General features: G+C 40.2%; 1 protein-coding gene across 4 annotated transcripts in view; it reads left to right on the forward strand.

Annotated features, from left to right (window-relative positions):
* Positions 1 to 23,653, forward strand: part of LOC113063393 (disks large-associated protein 2-like) — a 142,786-nt gene that overhangs the window by 112,231 nt on the left and 6,902 nt on the right. For all 4 annotated transcript variants that reach the window (XM_026233753.1, XM_026233750.1, XM_026233751.1 and 1 more), the window contains 3 exons: positions 755 to 814; positions 17,805 to 18,163; positions 23,552 to 23,637. In XM_026233753.1, the coding sequence (XP_026089538.1) occupies positions 755 to 814; positions 17,805 to 18,163; positions 23,552 to 23,637 (505 nt within the window). The remainder of the gene's footprint in view (positions 1 to 754; positions 815 to 17,804; positions 18,164 to 23,551; positions 23,638 to 23,653) is intronic.

Raw genomic sequence — 23,653 nt, forward strand, 5'->3', positions numbered from 1 at the left:
GTATCGTTTATTTCTTAAGGATGATGCAATCCCAACGAAAAAGGGTCAAGATTGTGTGTTGGAACCACAGGCGGTGAGTAAAACTGCTTCAAATATCTCTGCCTCCTTGTTAGTGCGTCCGCCTCCCATCGGAGACCCGGGTTCAAGCCCCGCTCGGAGCGAGTCGTTGCTGCTGCTGCTCTCGTTCAGTTTCAGCCTTCACAGCTGTCACAGCTTCCAAACGCTCTCGACGCAAAAGCCTACTCGCGCTCGTGATTCTTTAGCTCCGCCCACATGTCACGCCTCCAGGCACTCGTGTTTTTCCGGGGAAAATCGGTACAGACTATCTTTCTCTTATGAATATAATAAAACTAAATACTTTTTGGAGTTATGAAGGATGCAGTACTACTCTATAGGTACTTAAGATTAACAGAATATTGAGTGAAAACGAGCATTTCACCCCCCCTTTAAATGTATGTATCTTTGTTCACTTTTAACAATATGACACCATTGATTATAGCTTAATTGGCTTTTGTAAACATTTGCTTTGAAATAAATTACTTAATAAGACAATGCATTAGTGAAGATATCTAAAGACCCAAACAACTGGTGTCAGATTGAATAAATTGTTCACATAATATTGTTCACTTCAATATTATATTGTTAAAATGTCACTGATTTGAATTAATATGAAATGTTGGGAGACAGGGTGCAGTGACTGTCTAAACACAATTTGATTAATTCAAGCTCTACTAATGACTTTTGTTCTTTTCAGGGATCCAGTTTCGTCTCCCTGCTACCTGTAGTGCGGAACGAACAGAAACTCCAACTCCAGGTAAAGTCACACATACCACATAGTGTGTCCCTGTTCAGAAGTGTCATGCCCATTCAGACCCTCTCAGGTTTTCATGTCGATCCAAACTGAAATGACCTTTTCTCTTGAAATACAAAACAAAATGTCAAAACTAGTCTTTACCACACAGTGAAGGTGCAAGCTGATCTGAAGTCTGAACTGCCAAAACAAAGCCAAACAAAAACAAAACGATTTAAAATAAAGCAAAGCAAACTAGGCAAAATAATGAAACAAAGCAGAAAGGCAAAGCAAAACAAAGCAAAGCAAGGAAATACAAGGCAAAACAATGAAACAAGGCCAGGCAAGGCAAAACAAGAAAACAAAGCAACAAAACAAATCAGTAAAGCAAAGCAAGCCACGGCAAAACAATATAGCAAAGCAAAATCAAGGCAAGACAAGACAAAACAAAACAATGAAACAAAATATAGTAAAAGCAAAGCAGCAAAACAAAAACTACAAAATCAAAACAAAGCAAGGCAAGGCAAAACAAGGAAACAAAGCAAAGCAAGAAAAGACAAAACAATGAAAAAAACAATGCAAAGAAATGCAAGGCAAGACAAAAAGAAAGAAAGGCAAAACAATGAAATATTCAAATACAGTAAAGGCAAGACAAACGGCAAAATAAAGGAAAACAAAACAACAACACTTGATACTCAGATTTTTTTTCTAGGGAAATTTTGTCACTAATGCTGATAAGGTTCTGTACCCACATTATCAGAATATCTGATCTTATATCACTGGGCTGCTGTTTTACGGTCTCTTATCATGCACCACATGCGCTGAAAGCTGATTTGAGTGGAAAGTGAACATCTGTTGTTGATTAAACAGTCACGCTGAAAGTTTTATAACTCATTCAAACTGGCATTAAAATGCAGAACACGCAGCTTAACCCATGCACTAATAAACAGTTCAAGATTCAGTTCAGAACCTTATTTGCATCCACAAGTTTAGGCAAAACACATAACACTGCTATAGTATAAAATATGTTAATTTGTAGTTAGTGTGTAATTAGTTCAGTAATGTCATTGCCGACTGAAATCTCGGGATACAGCCTGAGGCTTTCAGCAACAGAAGTGTGTCTTCCAGTGTGCGTGTTTGTAAGGAGAATACATATGCATCTGATATAATATAAATAAATTATAATTTTACATGACTTCACTAATGTTTCGTCAGATCACACATAATAAAAATAAATAAATCAAGAAATAGAAGAACTATATTGTACACAATCTTTTATTTATTTTTTTTAATTTATTTTTTTGGAAAGAGCCAGTTCTGTTCTTTGCTAGTTATTCATGTTTTTTGATCATGCCTAGTATCTTCTGTTTCTGTGTTTAGCACATCTTTGGAATTTAATACCCCTCTGATAACTGTTGCCAAGAAACCAAATCAGTCACACTGGCACACTGGGCTTTAGGAGAGAAAACCGGGCTATTCAAGATGAACAATACATTGCTTTCTCAGAGATCTGAGACAAAAAAACAAACAAAAAAAACCTTTATAAACTTTTTAAAATAAGCCTCTCCATACTCAAACACATCGCTATTTTCATGATTTTGTATAACTGTTAAATTTGTGTATAGCTTTTGCATGCAGTATTTGTAGGCTGTACATGAAAAATTCATATTTTTACAACCATTCAGAGAGAGGAGGACGGAAGACGTGGTCACAATAACCATTGTTTGACAAATTTTCACAGGTGAAATTAAAATCTCAATAGAAATCCAGATGATTGGGTATTTTATGTGAGGGCAAAAGATTTCTGCACGCAAATTTCGAATTGAATTAGCCACGTTGACCAACAAAAAGCTGCTTGGTATAAAAGGGGTTTAAGTTTACATTAAAAGGGGTTGCTTTTTACATTGCTACACTACTGAAAATAGACGATTGAACTTTTTCTCAGCACTATTTTGCTATTCTGCAACAGCACCAGTTTATAGTTTATACAATGTCATGGTGTGGTTTTATTCTTTACTGAAAGAGAATCAAATTGTTTCAATTAATCATTTACTCACACTCAATACTGATTAAATGATCGATTGATTGATTGATTGTGTTAAATGGCAAAATATATGATGTATTATTATTTCAACATTATTAAACATTATTTTGTTAAACTGAAGTATTGTTCATTTCCAAACAGAATTGATATAAAAAAAAAAAATGAATGAATAAATATTTTTTTTTTCTATACATTCATCATCCATTGATCATAAAAAAGTTAAGATGTACAGTGATGAGTCCTGCAACAGATGTTTCATTCAGATTCAAAAGAACACAGGGTGAAAATGTATTAAATATATTATGATGTAAAATCTGTCAGTTTCAGTGTTGATTTGTGTCAGTATCGTTGTCCCAGCATACAGCCATGAGAAAATATTTTAACATTTTAAAAAATACGTGTTTCAGTGTTAAATCCACACTTCCAGAGAGTGGCTGAAGATATGAGTCATATTCTCTTGTTCTCAGAGTTTTCTGAGAGCATCAATACAACAGGTCATGAATGGATTACGGTGTTCCTTTCTTATACAACCCTAAATTCTATTTTTGGAAGTGTTTTACTCCTCTGTATGAATGACACGTCTCCAGTCTGTGACTCATTCGGCAGTTTTATAATGGTGTGCTATTTAGAGCCCATGGTTTTGATTGGCACATCATATGTAGATTGTTACTTTTAAAAATACTCAGGTGGTCCAAAGTCATGCAGTAGGTCTGTAATTCATTTTTTCCTAATTTTTAAGGGCTTGATTCAATTTAAGACTTAATTGCCTCCAAAGGATCAAGCTGGATTAGCACCAGGGTTGGATTGTACAAGCCAGAACTGACCGAATCAGGAGAGCAGCAACACGTCATTTGAGTGCTGTCAACTGTAGCAAAATAGACAAACTGACAACTGCCATTAAATTATTTCTGGCATTACCCATTCTTCTTGATTCACACACTTTTCTTCCTGCTGTCCATATATGGGCTACTCAAAGAATGTGTAAAATGATTGACAGGCAGAAAGCACCTCAAAATCTTCTGATTGGCTAAAAGAAGAATAGGGATGTCAGTCTCTGATAAATGTGATTTTGTTTCTTACCATAATCTGACAGTCTATTAATATTCTAATGAGAGTTACTTGACATGTAGTAGCAAAGTTATTTACACATAGTAAAATGTCTAAAGAGGACTATCGAATAAAGTGTAACCTATTTGCTTGAGGGAAAACAGTTGTCTTTTTATGACACAATGTTTTAAACATTCAAGAATTTTGTTCATGGAAGTTAGTTGAAATTAAATGAGATATGTTTGCCAAACTAATACCTTTAATGCATAATATATTGCATAAGTTACAGTATGCTTCAGATTTAATGTGGATAGTCAAAACATTGCAAGACAAATATTCTTTGTCTAGTGAGACTGCATTGTCAAGCCAGAACAAAAGAAAATATCTGCAGTTCATAAGAGCTGCTGGGACGCAGAAATAATACAAATACCGTAAATACAATCTGCACAGAATTGCAGAGTACCAGCTCACTTCGAGCACTGGAGTGTCCAATTTACTCACTACACATTATTCCATTTGCAAAATATTTATCTTGGTAGCTCATGGTGTTCCCTTGCTTATGTTATTGAAGCTACACTACTATATGTACAACCAATTTTTTGTGGAAATTAACACAGTCTAAATAATTAGTGAGAATATGACATAAACCCTTCTTGCAGACCATGACTTTGCTTTACCCTAATTTATTATGGTAAGCCTCTAGTATATTTTAGAGTTGTCAAGATGGATTCATGGGATGCTGCATACTTTCCTTGTTATATTTTAAAATTTTACATACAGTATGCCCGCCCTTAGTCATGACGCGAAGGCTGAGGTTCTTTAACTGATGTTTAATGTGTTCTGGACTTAGACTCCAACACCAACACCAACACCGTAGAACACTTTTGCCTGCTTATGAGCTAAGAGAGGGGGTTATCTTGAAGCTTCTTTATCGGATGACTTCTAAATAGAAATACTTTAAACTTTGCAATGATTACATCATTCCATATGATCAGCAGAATTGCTCTGTGAAACTCGGATCGCAGTTCTGACTCGTTCTCCGTGACAAAACAGGAAGTGACATACAAAGGCACGATGGGAGCAAAATAAAATATAACCAAAGAAAACTCTTAGAAAGAATAAATATTCCTCAAATATACAACAGTTGAGTATATAAATCACAATAAGCATTATAAAATAGTCGAAATATAAAAATATACAGATTAGACTGATCAAAAAGTTATAAATAAATGAGTGTTGAAGTACACAAGCGCCATCTAGTGGAAATAAACATTATAGATTCCGAAAGCTTGTAACAGCAAACACACTCCCACCATCACGCAATGTGTGATTCTTAAAAGAATTTACTTTATAAATACTCAGTAACTCAACATGAACTAATAAACATTCAGTGGATAAGTATTTGTACACGTTTAACATATACAGTTAAACACTTTTCAAACTTAACCCTTTTAATCAGCTTCAAGTAGTAACACTGTTTTGTGTATGGGTCTTTCTAAGTAGACTGACTTATTTGTGCGTGCACCCTTGCTATCTAGTGTTGCATCACTAACAAGAAGTTTAAGTCTTCTCACCATTCCATCAGATCCTGGGAAAACTTCTACCACTTTAGCTAGCTTCCACTGATTTCGTGATGCCAAATCATCTTGAAGCAGAACGATATCATTTATTTTGGTGTTTCTCCTGCTCTTATTCCACTTACTTCTCTGCTGCAGATTCAACAGATATTCCTTCCTCCACCTGGTCCAAAACTCATTTGCCAGAAACTGAACTCTTTTCCATCTTTTCTGAAGATAAAGATCTTCCCTCACAAACTCTCCAGGAGGTGGTGCAATGATGGTGGACTTCATTGTTAATATATGATTCGGCGTCAATGGTTCTGGTCCCACAGGATCATTGAGGTGCTCTGAGGTCAATGGTCGACTATTTACGATCGCCATTACTTCATACATGAATGTTCTTAAGGAAGAACTGTCCAGTCTTGCTGCAGACTTGTCTAGGATGGACGTTAGTACACTCCTTACAGTCCGGATCTGTCTCTCCCAGACACCACCCATGTGACTGGAAGCAGGCGGGTTCATGATAAAGGTACAGCCTAACTCTTTCACACGTTCTTGATCCATTCCCTTCATCAACTTCAGGAACTCTCCCTTTGCACCCACGAAGTTGGTACCTTGATCACTATAAAGCTGACTTACATTGCCACGTATAGCAATAAGACAACGCAGTGCATTAAGAAAGGCATCAGTACTAAGATCATCCAGCACCTCAAGATGAACAGCTCGCGAACACATGCAGGTGAAAAGTAGTCCGTATCTCTTCAACTCTTTTCTTCCCTCTTTAACATAGAACGGACCGAAGCAGTCCATGCCACTATAGGTGAACGGAGGGGTAGCTTCCATCCTTTCTGGTGGCAGGTCAGCCATCCTTTGCTCCTGACTGCATTTCCTCAGCTTCCTACACTTAATGCATTTGTAGATGAGAGATGAAACTTCGCTACTGCATCCCAGAATCCAAATACCATTGGAGCGGATTTCATTGATGGTCATGCCACGACCTTGATGTTGCACCTTTTCATGGAAGTGTTTTATGAGTAAACGAGATATATGATGTCCTTTAGGAAGAATGGCTGGATGCTTGACATGAGAGTGAAGCTCTGCCTGTGTCAATCGTCCTCCCACTCGTAAGACATCATGGTCATCGATAAACGGACTTAACTTGTACAGCTTGTTGAAAAGACTTGAATTAACTTCCTTGCCTTGTCTTAGATGCTTGATCTCGTCACTGAACACTTCTTCTTGAACGATGTGAATTATGAATTGTTCAGCATCCTTCCTTTCTTCAAGTGTTGTGGAATTGTTGGATCTTTCTACCAAACCTTTCGCACTCCTTGCACAACGTTTGAGCCTTGCTATGGCTTTCACTGCCCTCTTCCAATCTGAAAACCTTTGCAAGCGATCTGACAGACACCACTCTTCCCTTGCCTTGGTCATTAGAACCTGCGCCCTTTTGAGTTCCGGGTCTCCATCATTAACTTCTCCCACCTTAATGTCATCCTTAGGGAGTTCTCTTTGCCATAGGAAACTTGGACCAGTAAACCAGTTCGATCCCATGAGTTCTTTTACGGTGAGCCCACGAGAGGCATGGTCAGCTGGATTTTGTTCTGAAGCCACATATCTCCATTGACTAGTCTCAGTGCTTGTTCTGATCTGCTGAACTCGGTTGGCTACAAATACATGGAAACGTCGTGCATCGTTGTTAATATAGCCAAGGACAACTTTGGAGTCGGTCCAGTAGTATTCACGAATGCCATCCAATTCTAGTTCTCTTTTGAGCAGATCACCAGTTCTTGTGGCAACCACTGCAGCTGAGAGCTCCAGTCTGGGAATTGTTGTTACCTTTGTTGGAGCAACCCTAGCTTTACTCATAACAAGAGTGCAGTAGACTTCTCCAGACTTGGTTACAGCTCTGAGGTATGAACATACTCCATAGCCTGACACACTGGCGTCTGAGAAATGGTGTAGCTCATATTGTTGAACATCCTTGAATGTTGATGGCACATAACAACGTGGTATCTTCACCAAAGACAGGTTATGGAGGTCTCGCAACCAAGCTTCCCAATGCGGCTTGAGGTCATCAGGAAGTGGTTCGTCCCAGCCTAACTTGTCTTGACACATCTTTTGTAGAGTCCTTTTCCCAACTAAAATGAAGGGAGCGACGAATCCAAGAGGATCAAAAATGGAAGCAACTGTAGACAGCACACCTCTTCTAGTAAAAGGATTTTCCTTTACTAACACTCTGAAATGGAACTTGTCTGAAGCCACGCACCATTGGATGCCGAGTGCCCTCTCTACTTTAGGTTCTCCTAGTGTCAAGTCAAAGTCAGTTGCCCCTTCAGTACATTCCTCCTTTGGAATTGTGGCAATCACCGTCTTGCTGTTGGTGATGAATTTATGCAAGCGAAGCTTTCCGGTATTGCAGAGACCCCTGGCTTCCTTTACAAGCTGGATTGCCTCTGCTTCAGTGTCCACACTCGCTAAGCCATCGTCAACATAAAAATTACGTTGTATGAACTTCACTGTGGCTTGATTAAACTTGCCTTGACCTTGTACGGCAAGGTATTTGAGGCCGAAGTTTGCACATCCAGGCGAGGAGGCCGCTCCGAACAAATGGACCTTCATTCGAAAAACTGAAGGTGAGGCTTCCATGTTTCCATCTTCCCACCATAGGAACCTGAGGTAGTCCCGATCCTTTGGAGCAACGTGGAACTGGTGGAACATACGCTCCACATCACACATGATGGCTACTTGCCCTTTCCGGAAACGACACAAGACTCCAACAAGGGTATTTGTGAGGTCAGGCCCAGTCAGTAGATGCTCATTCAGAGAAGTATTCTGAAATCTTGCAGAGCAATCAAAGACGATACGAATCTTGCCTGGCTTCTGTGGGTTATATACTCCATGGTGAGGTATATACCATGCTGGTTGACTACTTAACTCCATCTCTGGGACCCTTTCAGCATCGCCTCTTGATATTATGTCCTTCATGAAAGCCATGTAGTCCTTTTGGTACTGTTCATCTCTCTTTAAACGCTTCTCTAGGGATTTGAGTCGATGCTCTGCACACGCTTTGTTGTTTGGCAAATCTGGCCTCTCACCCTTAAAAGGCAATGGCATCTCATAGTGTCCATCTTGCACTTGCTTAATGCCTTCATTCAATTTTGCCAAAAACCTTAAGTCTTCTTGCGACGTTGAGACTTCCTCATTATCCCGTTCTACAAAGTCTGACTCAAAAACCTTCAATATCTCTGCCGGAGTGATCATCTCTTTAACCTTGTTCCTCTGTACAAAGCAGACTTCAGACTTGAGTTTGTGAGATGGATCACGAGCTGGTAGAACTTGCTTCATGATAATCCTGTGACTCACACCGATTTCATCTTCATAATAACTGTCATCATGGTTGTATCCAACGATACTCCAACCCAACACGGATCTTTGTGCAAATGGCTGATCTTCATTGCCACTGAGAACATCCCTGGGAAGTAAGGCTTGAGGGCAGTTGTAGCCTATTAACAAACCTACTTCACAGTCAAGTGCAGGAGCCATTTCATCTGCCAGATGTTCTAGATGAGGCCAATTCTTTGCGGTTTCACATGTGGGTATATGAGATCTATTTGCAGGTATGTAGTCTCTAGTATAAGTTGTTGGAAGTTTGATTTTAACTTCAGACTGAATGCCTCTTACTTGTAGACCATTCAATTTGTGACTGGACACAACCTTCGTTTTGGATGTTATGGTGGAAATCTTGAGTTTGACAGGCTCTTTCTTGATATCAAGTGTCTCAGCTGTGTCCTTTAAAATGAAAGTAGTGTCGCTCTGAGTATCAAGCAAGGCATACACTAAAATCTCCTTCCTTGGTTCATCTGTTGTTGAGACATATACTGGAATGATTGATGACGTATGAGTGCCGTTCCTTTCTTGAACTACTCTGTTTGAAGTCACAGGCTTAGACTCTTGTACCTTCTGTGATTCGGCTGTTCTATCTGCAGATCCGAGATTGACCTTGAACTGATCTTGACTGGTTCTAGAGCTTTGTCCTGGGTATTTATTTACACGGTCCTGGTGTAGGCTTGTTGGGTGACACTTCTCACATTTTTCACACACACTCCTAGAGGTGCAGCTTCTGGAGTTATGACCAGTCTTAAGACAGCCAAAGCACAACTTCTCAGACTGTACAAACTTCAATCTTTCCTCAATTGGTCTTTCCATAATTTTGCGACACTTATGAAGAGTGTGGCCTAATCTCTTACAAAAGACACACATAAGGCTAGTCCTTTCACTGGAACTAGTGGTGAATGTCTTTGCACTTGAGTTGCGATTCCTCTGAAACTTATAATGATCTTGATCTGATTGCTTGAACCTTTCTTGCTCTGCTGGCTTTATCGCTTGCAGTGAGGTGATAGGATTGCATGCGATTCTAGCTTCCTTGTTAAGAAATTCAACAAAGTATTTGAAATCTGGGAATCCTTTGTATTCGTCTTGAAACTTGGTGACTGCTCTATTCCAACGTGAACTCAACCAGTCTGGCAATTTGGCTAATATTCTTTGATTTTCAACACAGTCATTCAGAGCTTGTAAACCTTGTACATAAGGCATTGCTGATTCAACACTGCTTAGGAAATCTACAAATTCCTGGAGGTCTTTGCTGTCTTTGGCAGCAATCTTGTGCCAAGACTGTATTTTGTCACGGTAAGATTTGCCAACTACGAACGGATTGCCGAACCGGTCATCAAGGATGTTCCAGGCTGCCGTGTAAGCCATTTCTGTTCCAGCCACAAAATGTCCTTCAATCGCTCTCTTGGCAGGACCACCTACATACTTGCGTAGAAAGAATAGCACAAGATCATTAGAAGCTTCGTTGGGAGCAGGCCATGTAGGTGACTGAGAGATATGAGCTTGGGGTAACCTTTGAGAAGAACAAGAGGGTTGGTTGAAAGGAGCAGTGTCTTGAGCGAGCGTAAATGGCTGAGAGAGAGAAAAAGGAACGCTTGGTTGAAAAACATAATGTTCTTGCCTTTGTTGAAGAAGAGGAGCAGAACGCTGTTCTCCCTCATCACCTTTGATGCTTTCAGCATAAACTTGCAGCCTTGCTTGTGCTGCGTTATGTCTTTTTAGTTCCTCCAACCGTTCCACTTCTTTTTTCTTTTCTTCCAGCTTTATTTTTCTAACAGTGCTTTCTGAAATAAATTGAGCCCTTTTCCTTGCATTCTCCGCTTCGGTTTCCCTTTCTTGAGCTTCTCTTTCTGCTGCTAACCTTTCATCCTCTGCCTCCAGTTTCCTAATTTCCTCTTCATGCTGATGTTGTGTCTTCATTATTTTAATCACTTCTTGTGTAGCCGCTACTTCAGCCGCTGCTTCTTGTCTTTTCTGCAGAGAATCACTGTAAGATTGACTGGACATCTTGGAAACAGACTTTGACTTACTGGAGGTTGCTGAGATGATGCTGGACACAGTGGCTTCAAACACTGAATCTGAATCAGGCCAGGGAATGTCCTTAGGATCACCGTTGAGGAATCTTTGAGACTTCTCATTTGCAGTGCTAGTAATGGCAAGGCAAGTGTCATTTTTCCTCCGAATTTCAGGTTCAGGGCTTGTGATGCTTCTTATATCACCATAAATATGGTCGACCTCAGACTGAGTGGCATTAATGGTGCTCACAACTTCACAAATCAATTCTGCATCATCATTGTTCTTAATGGCTCTTTTCAAACCATTGATGTGATACTTCCACCTTCTATACTTCTGCTCAAAGCTTCTTTTCAGATCATTTAGTCTAGCGTCTTGCAGCGTTTTACCCTTCTCGGTAAGCGTGCGTGCTCGCTGGCTTCTTCTAATATCTGAGAGCTGTGTATTATCTATGTCCACCTGAGGTTGTTGTACTTGTGCAGCCACTTCAACTTGTTCAGTTATATCAGCCTGCTCTGCATTGTCTACATCTTGTGCAGTAGGGGTTGTATAGCTAACTTCTTTAGTAGCCAGCAATGTATTTTCACTTGTGTTTGACATGCTAAACCTGTGTTGCACTATAATGTGAATATTCAAAGAGCAATCTAAAGTTTAGTGTAAAGCGGTTATCTCAGCTACACTTATGTGATCCAATCATGTAAATGATAACAAGCTACAGAACTGTCAAGAAGTAGTCTATGAATTCAACTTGTAAAGAAAAAATGTGAATATCAACACGCTTAAATGATGAAGTATACACAAATACTTGAATACAACAGAAAATTCAAACTTTAGTCTTATTTAATAGTAGCAAAATTGTTTATCTGTTTAGTCCCTTTTAGTTTCTTAATAAGTCAAACGATAATAGAAAAATGTCCAACTTTATCTTAGAATGGGAATGATGGAAATACCAGAGCAATTGAAACTTCAGTGACAGTTCACAAGACCTTGCGCTGCTTCCAAGTCACTAACTTCAAAAGTGCTTGCTTGTTCAGCCTTTGCTTGCTTCAGTCAAGTCAATTGCAATCTTTTCATATTGTACTTCCCTCATTCAACATGTGGCGCCTCTTGATGGCCGATTTCCTCGTGCAGCTTTACGATCTGATGCAGTTGGCCTTCACCGACGCAGGAAGTGTTCTACTGTGCCCGCCCTTAGTCATGACGCGAAGGCTGAGGTTCTTTAACTGATGTTTAATGTGTTCTGGACTTAGACTCCAACACCAACACCAACACCGTAGAACACTTTTGCCTGCTTATGAGCTAAGAGAGGGGGTTATCTTGAAGCTTCTTTATCGGATGACTTCTAAATAGAAATACTTTAAACTTTGCAATGATTACATCATTCCATATGATCAGCAGAATTGCTCTGTGAAACTCGGATCGCAGTTCTGACTCGTTCTCCGTGACAAAACAGGAAGTGACATACAAAGGCACGATGGGAGCAAAATAAAATATAACCAAAGAAAACTCTTAGAAAGAATAAATATTCCTCAAATATACAACAGTTGAGTATATAAATCACAATAAGCATTATAAAATAGTCGAAATATAAAAATATACAGATTAGACTGATCAAAAAGTTATAAATAAATGAGTGTTGAAGTACACAAGCGCCATCTAGTGGAAATAAACATTATAGATTCCGAAAGCTTGTAACAGCAAACACATACAGAGTTAGAGTTATTAGGTCATGTTACCTTTCAAGGAAACTTCAAACTGCGTCCTCTAGGGGTCGCTATGGGTAACACCTCATTGTGATGCGTGTCTGAAGCGTAAATTGAAAAAACACCAACGAGTTGGCCGGCGACAACCCCTGATGTCACTTCGAGTGTGACTATGGATAAATAAATGCCGGGAGAAGATGTCATTCTCTTCTTCGTCTTCACTGACTGTTCTGTTTGAAGAGTGCATCTGAAAGATAGACAGTGATCTTTCTCTGTCTATCATGGTAACTATTAGCAAGCGTTCAGACAATGCGTGCATTCGTGTTGGTTTTATTTGATACCCGCTGACACACGCGATCTTTGCGTCATTTGTTTGGGTGAAGAGCACGCACGCGATGTCTTTGAGGAGTCAATCTGCATGCATTGTGAGTTTTTTTAACCTGGTATTTTAATGCTACTCGATCTTAGTTCTGCATTTGATTCAGTTGACCATTTTACCCTTATTAATCGTCCAAGGGATGAAGTTGGCATTAGGGGCACAGCACTTGATTGGTTCTCATCAACTGACGATTGGACACTAGTCCTCTCCTTCAGCACCGCTCACTTATGGGGTACCTCAGGGGTCCCTTTTGGGGCCTATCTTATTCTGTCTGTATATGCTCCCTTTTGGTTCAATCATGAGGAAAACTAATGTCTCATATCATTGTTATGCGGACTCAGGATTTAGAGATAGTTACCCATGCCTTCATCACTTTTAGACTTGATTACTGTAATGCGCTTTATATGGGTCTCAAGCATTCATCGCTGAATCGCTTGCAGTTTGTCTAGAATGCAGCCGCGAGGTTGCTGACTGGTACTAAGAGAAGAAAAAGCATTTCTCCTGTCCTAGCATCTCTTCATTGGTTACCAGTGCAACATAGGATCCATTTTAATATTTTATTATTTGTGTATAAAGCTCTAAATGATTTAGCCTCATCATACTTGTCCAAACTTCTCAGCTATCAGCAATCTCTCTATCTCTCGCTCCCTAAGATCCTCCGATAAAATGTTCTTGAAGATACCTCGCTCCAGCTTGAAATTTCCCGATTGGCTTTTTCTGTGGCCGGTCCTAGACTTTGGAACCGCTTACCTCTAGGCATTAGATCTGGAGCTTCTCTTCCTGTTTTTAAATTCCGCCTGAAGACTTATTTGTAATCCTTGGCATTTGGATGAAATGTATGTTTGTGATTGTGGGGTTCTGTGCTTTGCTCAAGGGCACCTCAGTCGGGGTATTGCTGGCCTGAGACTCAAACCCACAACCCTAGGGTTAGGAGTCAAACTCTCTAACCACTAGGACACGACTTCCCTTTAAATGTGCTATGTAAATAAACTAACCTTGACTTTTTTCAACGAAAAAGCTCCGCTCTCGTTCGTCTTTCTGTCCGAGGAAAAAGGGGCAGCCATCTGCTTCCCGCAGTTCAAGACCCGCCGTTGCTGAGGCACGGAGGAGAATGAGCTTGTGGGGATCACAGGTGGATCTGGTTCAGTGGTTTAGAGAGGGACTTTCCCTTTTGCGCTCGTTGGAGACGGACGAGAGAGAGCCTCAGGAGGATGATGTTATATCTTTAACACTTTCTGATACTGAGGTGAGTGCTCTGCTGGGTTTTTATCCAGGAAGAGCAGATGTTTGAGGATGGAAAAAAACTGAGGCTGAGCCTTCTCAATCCTCCTGCTCTGCGTATGTAGAGGTGTTGGAGGTTATGGATCGTGCCACGGCAAAGTTGGAATTGCCATGAAAATGTGCTAACAAGGTGACACCATGACCGCAGCCTTCCATTTCTGCCTGATCTCCATGCAGCGATCAAAAAGGAATGGAAGAGGCCGTTTTCTTCTCGCATCCATTGGTTTCGGCATAAAAGTTGTGCTGACATTGAAGTGTTGCAGGAAAGCGGCTATGAGAGGATTCCCCCTGTAGAAAAAGCTTTCTTTCTGTAGGGGAGACGTTCTCTCTTAATCTCCCTCCTTGCCATCTAAGCCCTTTCAGGAAATACATTTCGCTTAAATGGCAAAGCATACACAGCAGCAGATCAGACTGTGGCTTCATTACACACGATGGCCGTGCTTCAAGCATGTCAGTCCGATCTGCTAAAAGACCTGGATGAAGGCGAGGGCCTTTTTCCTGATCAAATAGCCGAGCTGCGTCACACCACAGATCCCTCTCTCAATGCTACCAAGCAGGCAGCCTCCGCCATGGGCAGGACTATGGCAGCCATGGTTGTAATGGAGAGACATCTGTGGGTGAAACTGGCAGACATCGGGAAGAAAGAAAAGGCTTTTTTTTTGATGCTCCGGTTTCGCCTTCCAAACTTTTCTTTTACTTCGTATCTATTCACTCTCTTTGGGGGTTTTTACAGCTGCCCTTATCCTCCTAATTCCCCTGTAACCACCAGCTCTCCACCTGACTGAGGTTAGGTGGGAACTTCTTGCAAACAGGCTCGAACTGGCTAGAATTGCTGGTTTTTATGTGTGTACTAATCTTCTTTGAGTTTCTTTGCAGTGCCCAATTGCAGTGTTTATTAAACATTAGTCGGCATTATGTCCAGCTAGTATGATAGCCCTGATTCCAGCCACATGTTTCCAGTATCAGGCGACCAGATCACATGTTTCTGCAGGAGCCTTCTTGATCATCAGGCCAGGCACGGCACTGCAAGGAATTTTATGAATGTCTGGCTAGGTCACCCTGAGGGGCTTCCTAGCCGCTTTGTTGTTGCTAACGCATCAAGCGGGAAGTGGAGTCGGCAGTTATGGAAGTCTTCCTGTATATGCTGCCTCAGGTGATGCTCCCCTCAACAGAGGTTTGTAAATTTGAACTTGCCTCTCTCGTGCGGTTCAGCACCTCATGCGATGCTTAGTAACCTTTAGGTACACACGCTAAGCTCTGTGTACTTTCTGAAAATCACAAGGTTTCCTTCAGCAAGTTTATGCAAGAGCAAGCAGTAGCCCCTGCGTGACAGGCAAGACTTAGTATAAAATGCTAGGTTCTTAGCCGTATCTCTTGGAATTTTTCTTTTCTACCCGGGCCAAGGCCCTAACAAATAAGTTAAGTATGCAGCCTAAGCCTTTGGCCGTAAGGGGTAATTTCATGGACAGCCGTCTAAACGTCCCAGGGGCAACTCCCATGGAAATAGTATAGTTGGTACTTAGTGTTTGCCATGATTCTGGCCTGCACTCCACTCAGCATGGGAGCATGGGTATACTGTTCCCCATAGCGACCCCTAGAGGATGCAGTTTGAAGTTCCCTTGAAAGCGAGCATCTCAGGTTATGAATGTAACCATGGTTCCCGTGATTAGGGAATTAGACACTGCGCCCTTTAGCTCCCTGCCATGCATCTGATGCAAGCTTCAGACGAAGAAGTGAATGACGTGTTCTCCCGGCGCCTATTTATCCATAGCGATTCAGGTAGTGATGTCAGGGGCTGTCGCCGGCCTTTTTTTTCACTGTATGCTTCAGACATGGGTTATGACAAGGTGTTCCCTAATGCGAGCCCTAGAGGATGCAGTGTCTCGTTCCCTACTCAGGGAACCATGGTTACATTCATAACTGGAGACGTTTTCTCCCTTTTCCAAACTGCCACAAACACCAGACTCGCTTTTTTGCAGATTGCAATATATCCTCTCAACCAATCACAGCGCACCATTCCACGCACTCTAGACAATAATGGCAGGACTTTAAATACACCCAGCATCCTAGTTTTCCTTGTCTACTTTGTACTTTCTGATCATTAAACAAGGGCTAAATGATAAATTGCAAGTGATTTTCTCATCAAAAAAGCTGGTTCTGTGATTAATAGTACCAATAGACCTCCATCATGTGCTTTCAGATGGAAATTATTCAGATGCATTTAATACACAGAGCCGTAGATCAGTGACAAGCTACACTATATCACTATATCATGTTCATTAGATGAATCACATTCAATTATAAACACAATATTGCGTAGCTTGTCAGTGTAAGTGTTTTTATTAATGCCATTTATGTTTTTGTTAATACAGATAATGCCATTTATGTTTTTGTTAATACAGAACATACAGTAGCACTAGTCAACTAAATGAATGTAACATGGAAAAGATGAATGCACTTTGGGAAGTTGAATGTAAGGTAAATGTAATTTTGGAATTTCTGTAGTCTAATGTGATGTTGTTCATGTTCTTGTTCATCATGAATTTTTCTTTTATTACTGTAACACATTTATAGCATTAACCAGATGACCTGTTGGATCGTTTCGGACTAATGACTGCTGAATGTATTTTTAGTACATTGTCTGTATATAAGATTCATATTGACCAAGCTCAGAGGCTGTTTTATGTAGATCAGCTTACTATGTTGTATTTTCATCAGTTTCAATATGAAAAATAACTTTTATATTGATTCAATTGATTTATTGCATTTTGGGGGAAAAAGTATCATGGATTTATTGCATTTTGGGGAAAAAAAATAAATAAAACAATTTTATAATAAAGCTTTGGAAATCAAAACCTGGATTTTAATGTAAGAAAATAGTGGTTTTCATCTCGCCACTTTCTTGGTAAAGAAAACACATTTTTGGATTTATTGCATTTTGGAACCAAACTCTTATGTATATATATATATATATATATATATATATATATATATATCTTCATGAGAACTTATGAGTTTCATGAGATTTAATGTTGTTAGTAAGATTTGCACTGATAGGTTGATAATCTGTAATCATGAGCAAAAGCATGAGTTGCATCCGCACAGAAAAGCGAAGCTGATGCACAACTTGCATACAGTTTTATGCCTGAACTGATAGTGGGCCAAAGGTTGCATAATGTAGCTTTAAAATAGTTCTTAGAAAAGTCAAAGATCAGACATCTACTAACCAACTTAGCTGAAGGTTGAGTTTTTATATGATCCACTGCTCTGTTGTGGTCAAACCATTTACAGCAAGATTCCTCTAATCTTGCCCTATAGGGCCAGTGCTGCATGCAGAGTTAGCTCCAACCCTGATCAAACTCAACTACTTGTAAGTTTCTAATGATGCTGGAGACATTGATGAGCATGCTCAAGTGTGTCTGATTAGGGTTAAAGCTAACCTCTCCAGGAAAGTGGATCTTGTGGGCCAGATTTGAGGATCCCTGGTCTTACAGCTATTGTTTTGAAGTTTACAATTAAACCCCTAGCACACCGACTCCTGAAAGTGATTTATTTTCTCTCAAATCTAATGCATCATTCTTCTGTTTCTTTATAGCACCAGTGATATATACACCTGACTACAAGAAGAGCCCTCCACCTGTTCCTCCTCGATCCACCACTAAGCCGCTAATTTCTGTAACAGCCCAGAGCAGCACCGAGTCAATGCAGGATGGGTACCACGAGGGTCGACCATCACGGGGAGTGCTTTGGGCACCGGATAGCCACAGCCGGGTTATCTACAACTCTGCCGACAGCCTGGATAGCGCAAAGCCAGTGACCCTAGCAATGGAAACCACATCCAAGCGCCTCACTTCTGCGGGGAGCTACAGCTCTGTTCAGACCTGCGATAAGGCCATCCTGGTGTCTAAAGCAGAGGAATACCTCAAGGCTCCACGTTCTTCTATCGGGATACAGGTAAACCTCCCTCAAGGTTTTAAAAATTGACTCACTTGGTCACTGCATCTTTGTAAACCCCATGGCTTTGTGTCTCGCCTCAAATCCAAAAATAGCTGGCAACATTTAGACAGTGACTCACCCACCCAGAAGTTGCTCACAGAGTCTCCTTATATAGCCAGATTCTGTAGCAGAGAAGATGTGATTGCAGATTGACCAGGAACAACAAAGATTAATGATGCTGCTTCTCTCTGTGGGCTTGTTCCTACACGACAAACAGTCAGCTGCATCATGTAGCTGTAGAGATGAAGAAGAGATTACACACATAAAGCTATCGATCATTAACAACCAAATCTATGAAGGCTGGAATGACTTATTTAGCTAAACCCAGAACTCAAATTACCCGACTGTTAAGCTTGGCCCTGTTGCAACAAATACAAAGAAACTTCTAAATTTGATTATAGTTCTGGTGAATCACTAGAAATTTCACTAATTTCCTCCATGTCTGCATTTATCTTTCACTAGTTGCATTCACTAGTTTCCCAAAGTCATCTTGAACACTGAATTTTTAATACAGCTGAAATATTTGAGAGATCATCACATAAGCTAACTTCATAAATTGATGTTGATTTTCCTAAAATGTGTTTTTTTATTGTTTTGTTTTTACTCACCATTATACAGTTGCTTCTCAATAAATTAGAAAGTTGTGGAAAAAGTTAATTTATTCCAGTAATTCAACTCAAATTGTGAAACTCGCACACAGACGAAAGTAGTCTTTGGTTCTTTTAATTGTGATGATTTGAGCTAACATTTAACAAAAATCTCAACAAATTAAAATATGGTGAGATGTCTATCAGCTAATCAACTCAAAACACCTGCAAAGGTTTCCTGAGCCTTCAAAATGGTCTCTCAGTTTGGTTCACTATGCTACACAATCCTGTGGAAGACATCTGATCTGACAGTTGTCCAGAAGACAATCATTGACACCCTTCACAAGAAGGGTAAGCCACAAACATTCATTGCCAAAGAAGCTGGCTGTTGACAGAGTGCTGTATCCAAGCATGTTAACAGAAAGTTGAGTGGAAGGAAAAAGTGTGGAAGAAAAAGATGCACAACCAACCGAGAGAACTGCAGCATTATGAGGATTGTCAAGCAAAATCAATTCAAGAATTTGAGTGAACTTCACAAGGAATTAACTGAGGGTCAAGGCATCAAGAGCAACCACACACAGACGTGTCAAGGAATTTGCTGAACCACAGACAACATCAGAGGCAACTTATCTGAGCTAAGAAGAAGAAGAACTGGACTGTTGCCCATTGGTCCAAAGTCGTCTTTTCAGATGAGAGCAAGTTTTGTATTTCATTTGGAAACCAAGGTCCTAGAGTCTGGAGAAATGTTGGAGAAGCTCATAGCCCAAGCTACTTGAAGTCCAGTGTTAATTTTCCACAGTCTGTGATGATTTGCGGTGCCATTTCATCTGCTGGTCTTGGTCCATTTGTGTTTTTTTGAAAACTAAAGTCACTGTGACTGTTTACCAAGAAATTTTGAAGCACTTCATACTTCCTTCTGTTGACCAGCTTTTTGAAGATGCTGATTTCATTTTCCAGCAGGATTTGGCACTTGTCCACACTGCCAAAAGCACCAAAAGTTGGTTAAATGAACATGGTGTTGGTATGCTTGACTGGCCAGCAAACTCACCAGACCTGAACCCCAGAGAGAATCTATGGGGTATTATCAAGTGGAAAATGAGAAACGAGAGACCAAACAATGCAGATGAGCTGAAGGTCACTGTCAAAGAAACCTGGCTTCCACACCACATCAGCAGTGCCACCTTGGTTGGGCACTTGAAACTTCTTTATTATCAATTATAATTTTCTTCATGTTAAATCAGCAATGCAATATGAAATCAGAATTAATTTGGTTTCAAGGGAATAAATAAATAGGTTGCTTATAGAAGGTAACCTATCTTCTAATTATTATTATTATTATTATTATTATTATTATTATTATTATTATTATTATTATTAGCATCTTAGTGAGTTTGGATGATTTTAAGCCATGATTTAAAGACTTTTATGTTTTCAGCACTAGATGAGAGATGCAAAATGAATCATCAATAAGTTATAAACCTCCAGAATATTTTGAACTTGTTTAAAATGCATCACTATATGTTCATGATGCAATTTACAGAGACTGTAGCATAACTCTGGATGCTGAAGAAACTAGCTGTCACTAACAGAAATAATAATAATACGAAATAAGGAAATCAGGAATCAGACAATGGCCCATTAACTGTATGAAAGGCTTATACTAAGCAATAAACCATATCTGAAATGTTTGGTTACAGTCTAGGAAAGTAATGTGAACATTAATGGACTGTAACAGGTTGCTAGCAGTGATGGCAAAAATTACTTTTTAAGTTAAATAATTACATTACTTAGTTGGAAAGTAATGTTACATTAATTTTGCCTATATATACAGTACAGACCAAAAGTTTGGACTGGGGGGATCTGCAGTGGATTAGTGGGCTGGGGGGAGGGGTCGCTCGTCAAAATATATATATATATATTGATGAATACTGAATCTGTTTTTTGTGCAAGTGAGATTAATAAATGCATGAAACCATTGTTTAGCATCACACACAGCACACTTACTCTTGATTTCTCTCAAGTCAATAAATAGGAAAACAAAGTAACTGGCATTACTTTACTATAAGCAGAAAAGGAAAAAAGCACCAGGCCCAGATTGTGTTACACCAGCCTGTCTGAAATCCTGTGCTGACCAGCTGGCCCCCATCTTCACACAGATCTTCAACAGATCGCTGGAGCTGTGCGAAGTCCCTTCATGCCTCAAACGTTCCACCATCATCCCCATCCCTAAGAAACCCAAAATTACAGGACTAAATGACTACAGGCCTGTGGCTCTAACGTCTGTAGTCATGAAGTCATTTGAAAAACTGGTGCTGGCCCACCTGAAGGACATCACTGGGCCCTTGCTGGATCCTCTTCAGTTTGCCTACAGAGCAAACAGGTCTGTGGACGATGCAGTAAACATTGGACTGCATTATGTTCTGCAACACCTAGACAGACCGGGGACTTATGTGAGGATCCTGTTTGTGGACTTCAGCTCGGCCTTCAACACGATCATCCCAAACCTCCTCCTGCCCAAACTAAATCAGCTCTCCGTGCCCACCTCCATCTGTCAGTGGATCAACAGCTTCCTGACAGACAGGCAGCAGCTAGTGAGGTTGGGAAAATACACATCCAGCACCCGTACAATCAGCACCGGAGCTCCCCAGGGCTGTGTTCTCTCCCCACTGCTCTTCTCCCTCTACACCAACGATTGCACGTCTAAGGACCCCTCTGTCAAGCTCCTGAAGTTTGCAGATGACACCACACTCATCGGCCTCATTCAGGACGGTGACGAGTCTGCTTACAGACAGGAGGTAAAAGAGCTGGCTGTCTGGTGCAGTCTCAACAACCTGGAGCTTAACACCCTCAAAACAGTGGAGATGATCGTGGACTTCAGGAGAGACCCCCCTGCACTCCCCCCACTCACCATCATGAACAGCACTGTGACTGCAGTGGAGTCATTTAGGTTCCTGGGCACCACTATCTCTCAGGACCTGAAGTGGGACATTCACATTGACTCCATCGTAAAAAAGGCCCAGCAGAGGTTGTACTTTCTCCGCCAGCTGAGGAAGTTTAACCTGCCACAGGAGCTGCTGAAACAGTTCTACTCCACCATCATTGAATCCATCCTCTGCACTTCAGTAACTGTCTGGTTCAGCTCAGCTTCTAAATCTGACCTCAGAAGACTACAGAGGGTAGTCCGGACTGCTGAGCGAATCATCGGTTCAACTCTCCCATCTATTCAAGAACTGTACTTATCCAGAGTGAGAAAAAGGGCTGTCAAAATCACTCTGGACCCCTTACATCCAGCACACTCCCTCTTTGAACTGTTGCCATCTGGTCGACGCTACAGAGCACTGAGCACTAGAACGACCAGACACAGGACCAGTTTCTTCCCTCAGGCAATCCATCTTATGAACAGCTGACAATAATGGCGAACACACTACACTTTATATTTATATACACACACTTTATTTATCTAACACACATACTTAGTATACACTTAAATTTTGCACACAATATATATGTACATACATAACTTCACTTTGTAATATACCTGCCTACAATTGTCATTTGTATATTGTCATTCACTGTCTACATATTTGTATTTTTTATTCTTTTATTATGTGTTTTATGTTCTGTCGCTGTCATTCTGTTGTACTGCGGAGCTTCTGTCACGAAAACAAATTCCTCGTATGTGTAAATATACCTGGCAATAAAGCTCATTCTGATTCTGATTCTGATTCTGATTCTGATTACTTTTTTTTAATTAACACAGATATTTTCTTGTAAATTAAAATGTTATTATTAGTTATTTGAAGAATAGTAATCTGATCATGTAACTCAAGCTACTTGAAATGGGTTACCCCCAACATGGTTACTGGGATCCTGTGTATCCATTAAGGGGCTGTCCATATAGCAAGTGTACTATAAATGGCTTCAGATAACAAAGTGTCTGTGAAATGACAGCTCTTTAAGGGAAGTCCCATATGTGTGCCTCTAAGATGTTGTTTTCTCTTCTAGGTCTGTGCTAATGTGTTCATGCCACCCAAAGGACACAGTATTACTTTAGCAATATGGTTTTATTTTGTAAGCATTGCCTTGACACTCATATTATTACTCACTGAATGTGTGAAACCCATTTTGAATCTGGTAGTTTTGTTATTTTTGTTCGGACTGGCTGGGAGTCTATGGTATCCCTATCGATTCATATTGTACAACACTCTGTTTATATCATGGCAAATTTGGAGTCTGAAATGCTATAACAGCAACAATGGATCTTCTTAAACCCATTAGACCAAGAATCAATTATTTTTCTGTCAATTCTTGATTCATACCATCAGTCATACAGGTTGTTCCAATTTCCAACTGATTCGATTTTCCACTTTTTAAAATTGAGACTTCTCCGACAACATTTATTTGATCTTTTACAAATTTAGGTCAAATAATCTTAAGACCATATTGATCAGAAGTTTTAAAACAGCACTTCGGCATATTGTATTGAAACTTAACATCAAAACACACCCTTGCTTCTCAAAACTTGTAATGGTTAAATTGCAAACTTTCCAATAACTGACAGAAAAGTCACAGTGCTTTATTTCTTCGGATCATGCTTAACGCAGTGTGCATAATCTTAGCATCTTTGGCCCCATAACTGCAGCTTGTAGCAACATTTTATAACTTCTCTTGTTAACCTCAGATACTCAGTCCTATGTATTAAATATATATTCTCATTCAGGCAGTTCTCCTTTTTATCTCTTCCTTTTTTATTCTTCAGGTGGAAGCAGCCACAGATTCTGAGGCTGATAGTAAAGGTCTTCCACAGTATCAGTCTGTGGGTATCCAGGTTGAGGATGAGAAGAGGTAAGTTTACAGGACA

Source organism: Carassius auratus, chromosome 45 (genome assembly GCF_003368295.1).
Source record: "Carassius auratus strain Wakin chromosome 45, ASM336829v1, whole genome shotgun sequence".
In the NCBI taxonomy this organism is placed as follows: Eukaryota; Metazoa; Chordata; class Actinopteri; order Cypriniformes; family Cyprinidae; genus Carassius; species Carassius auratus.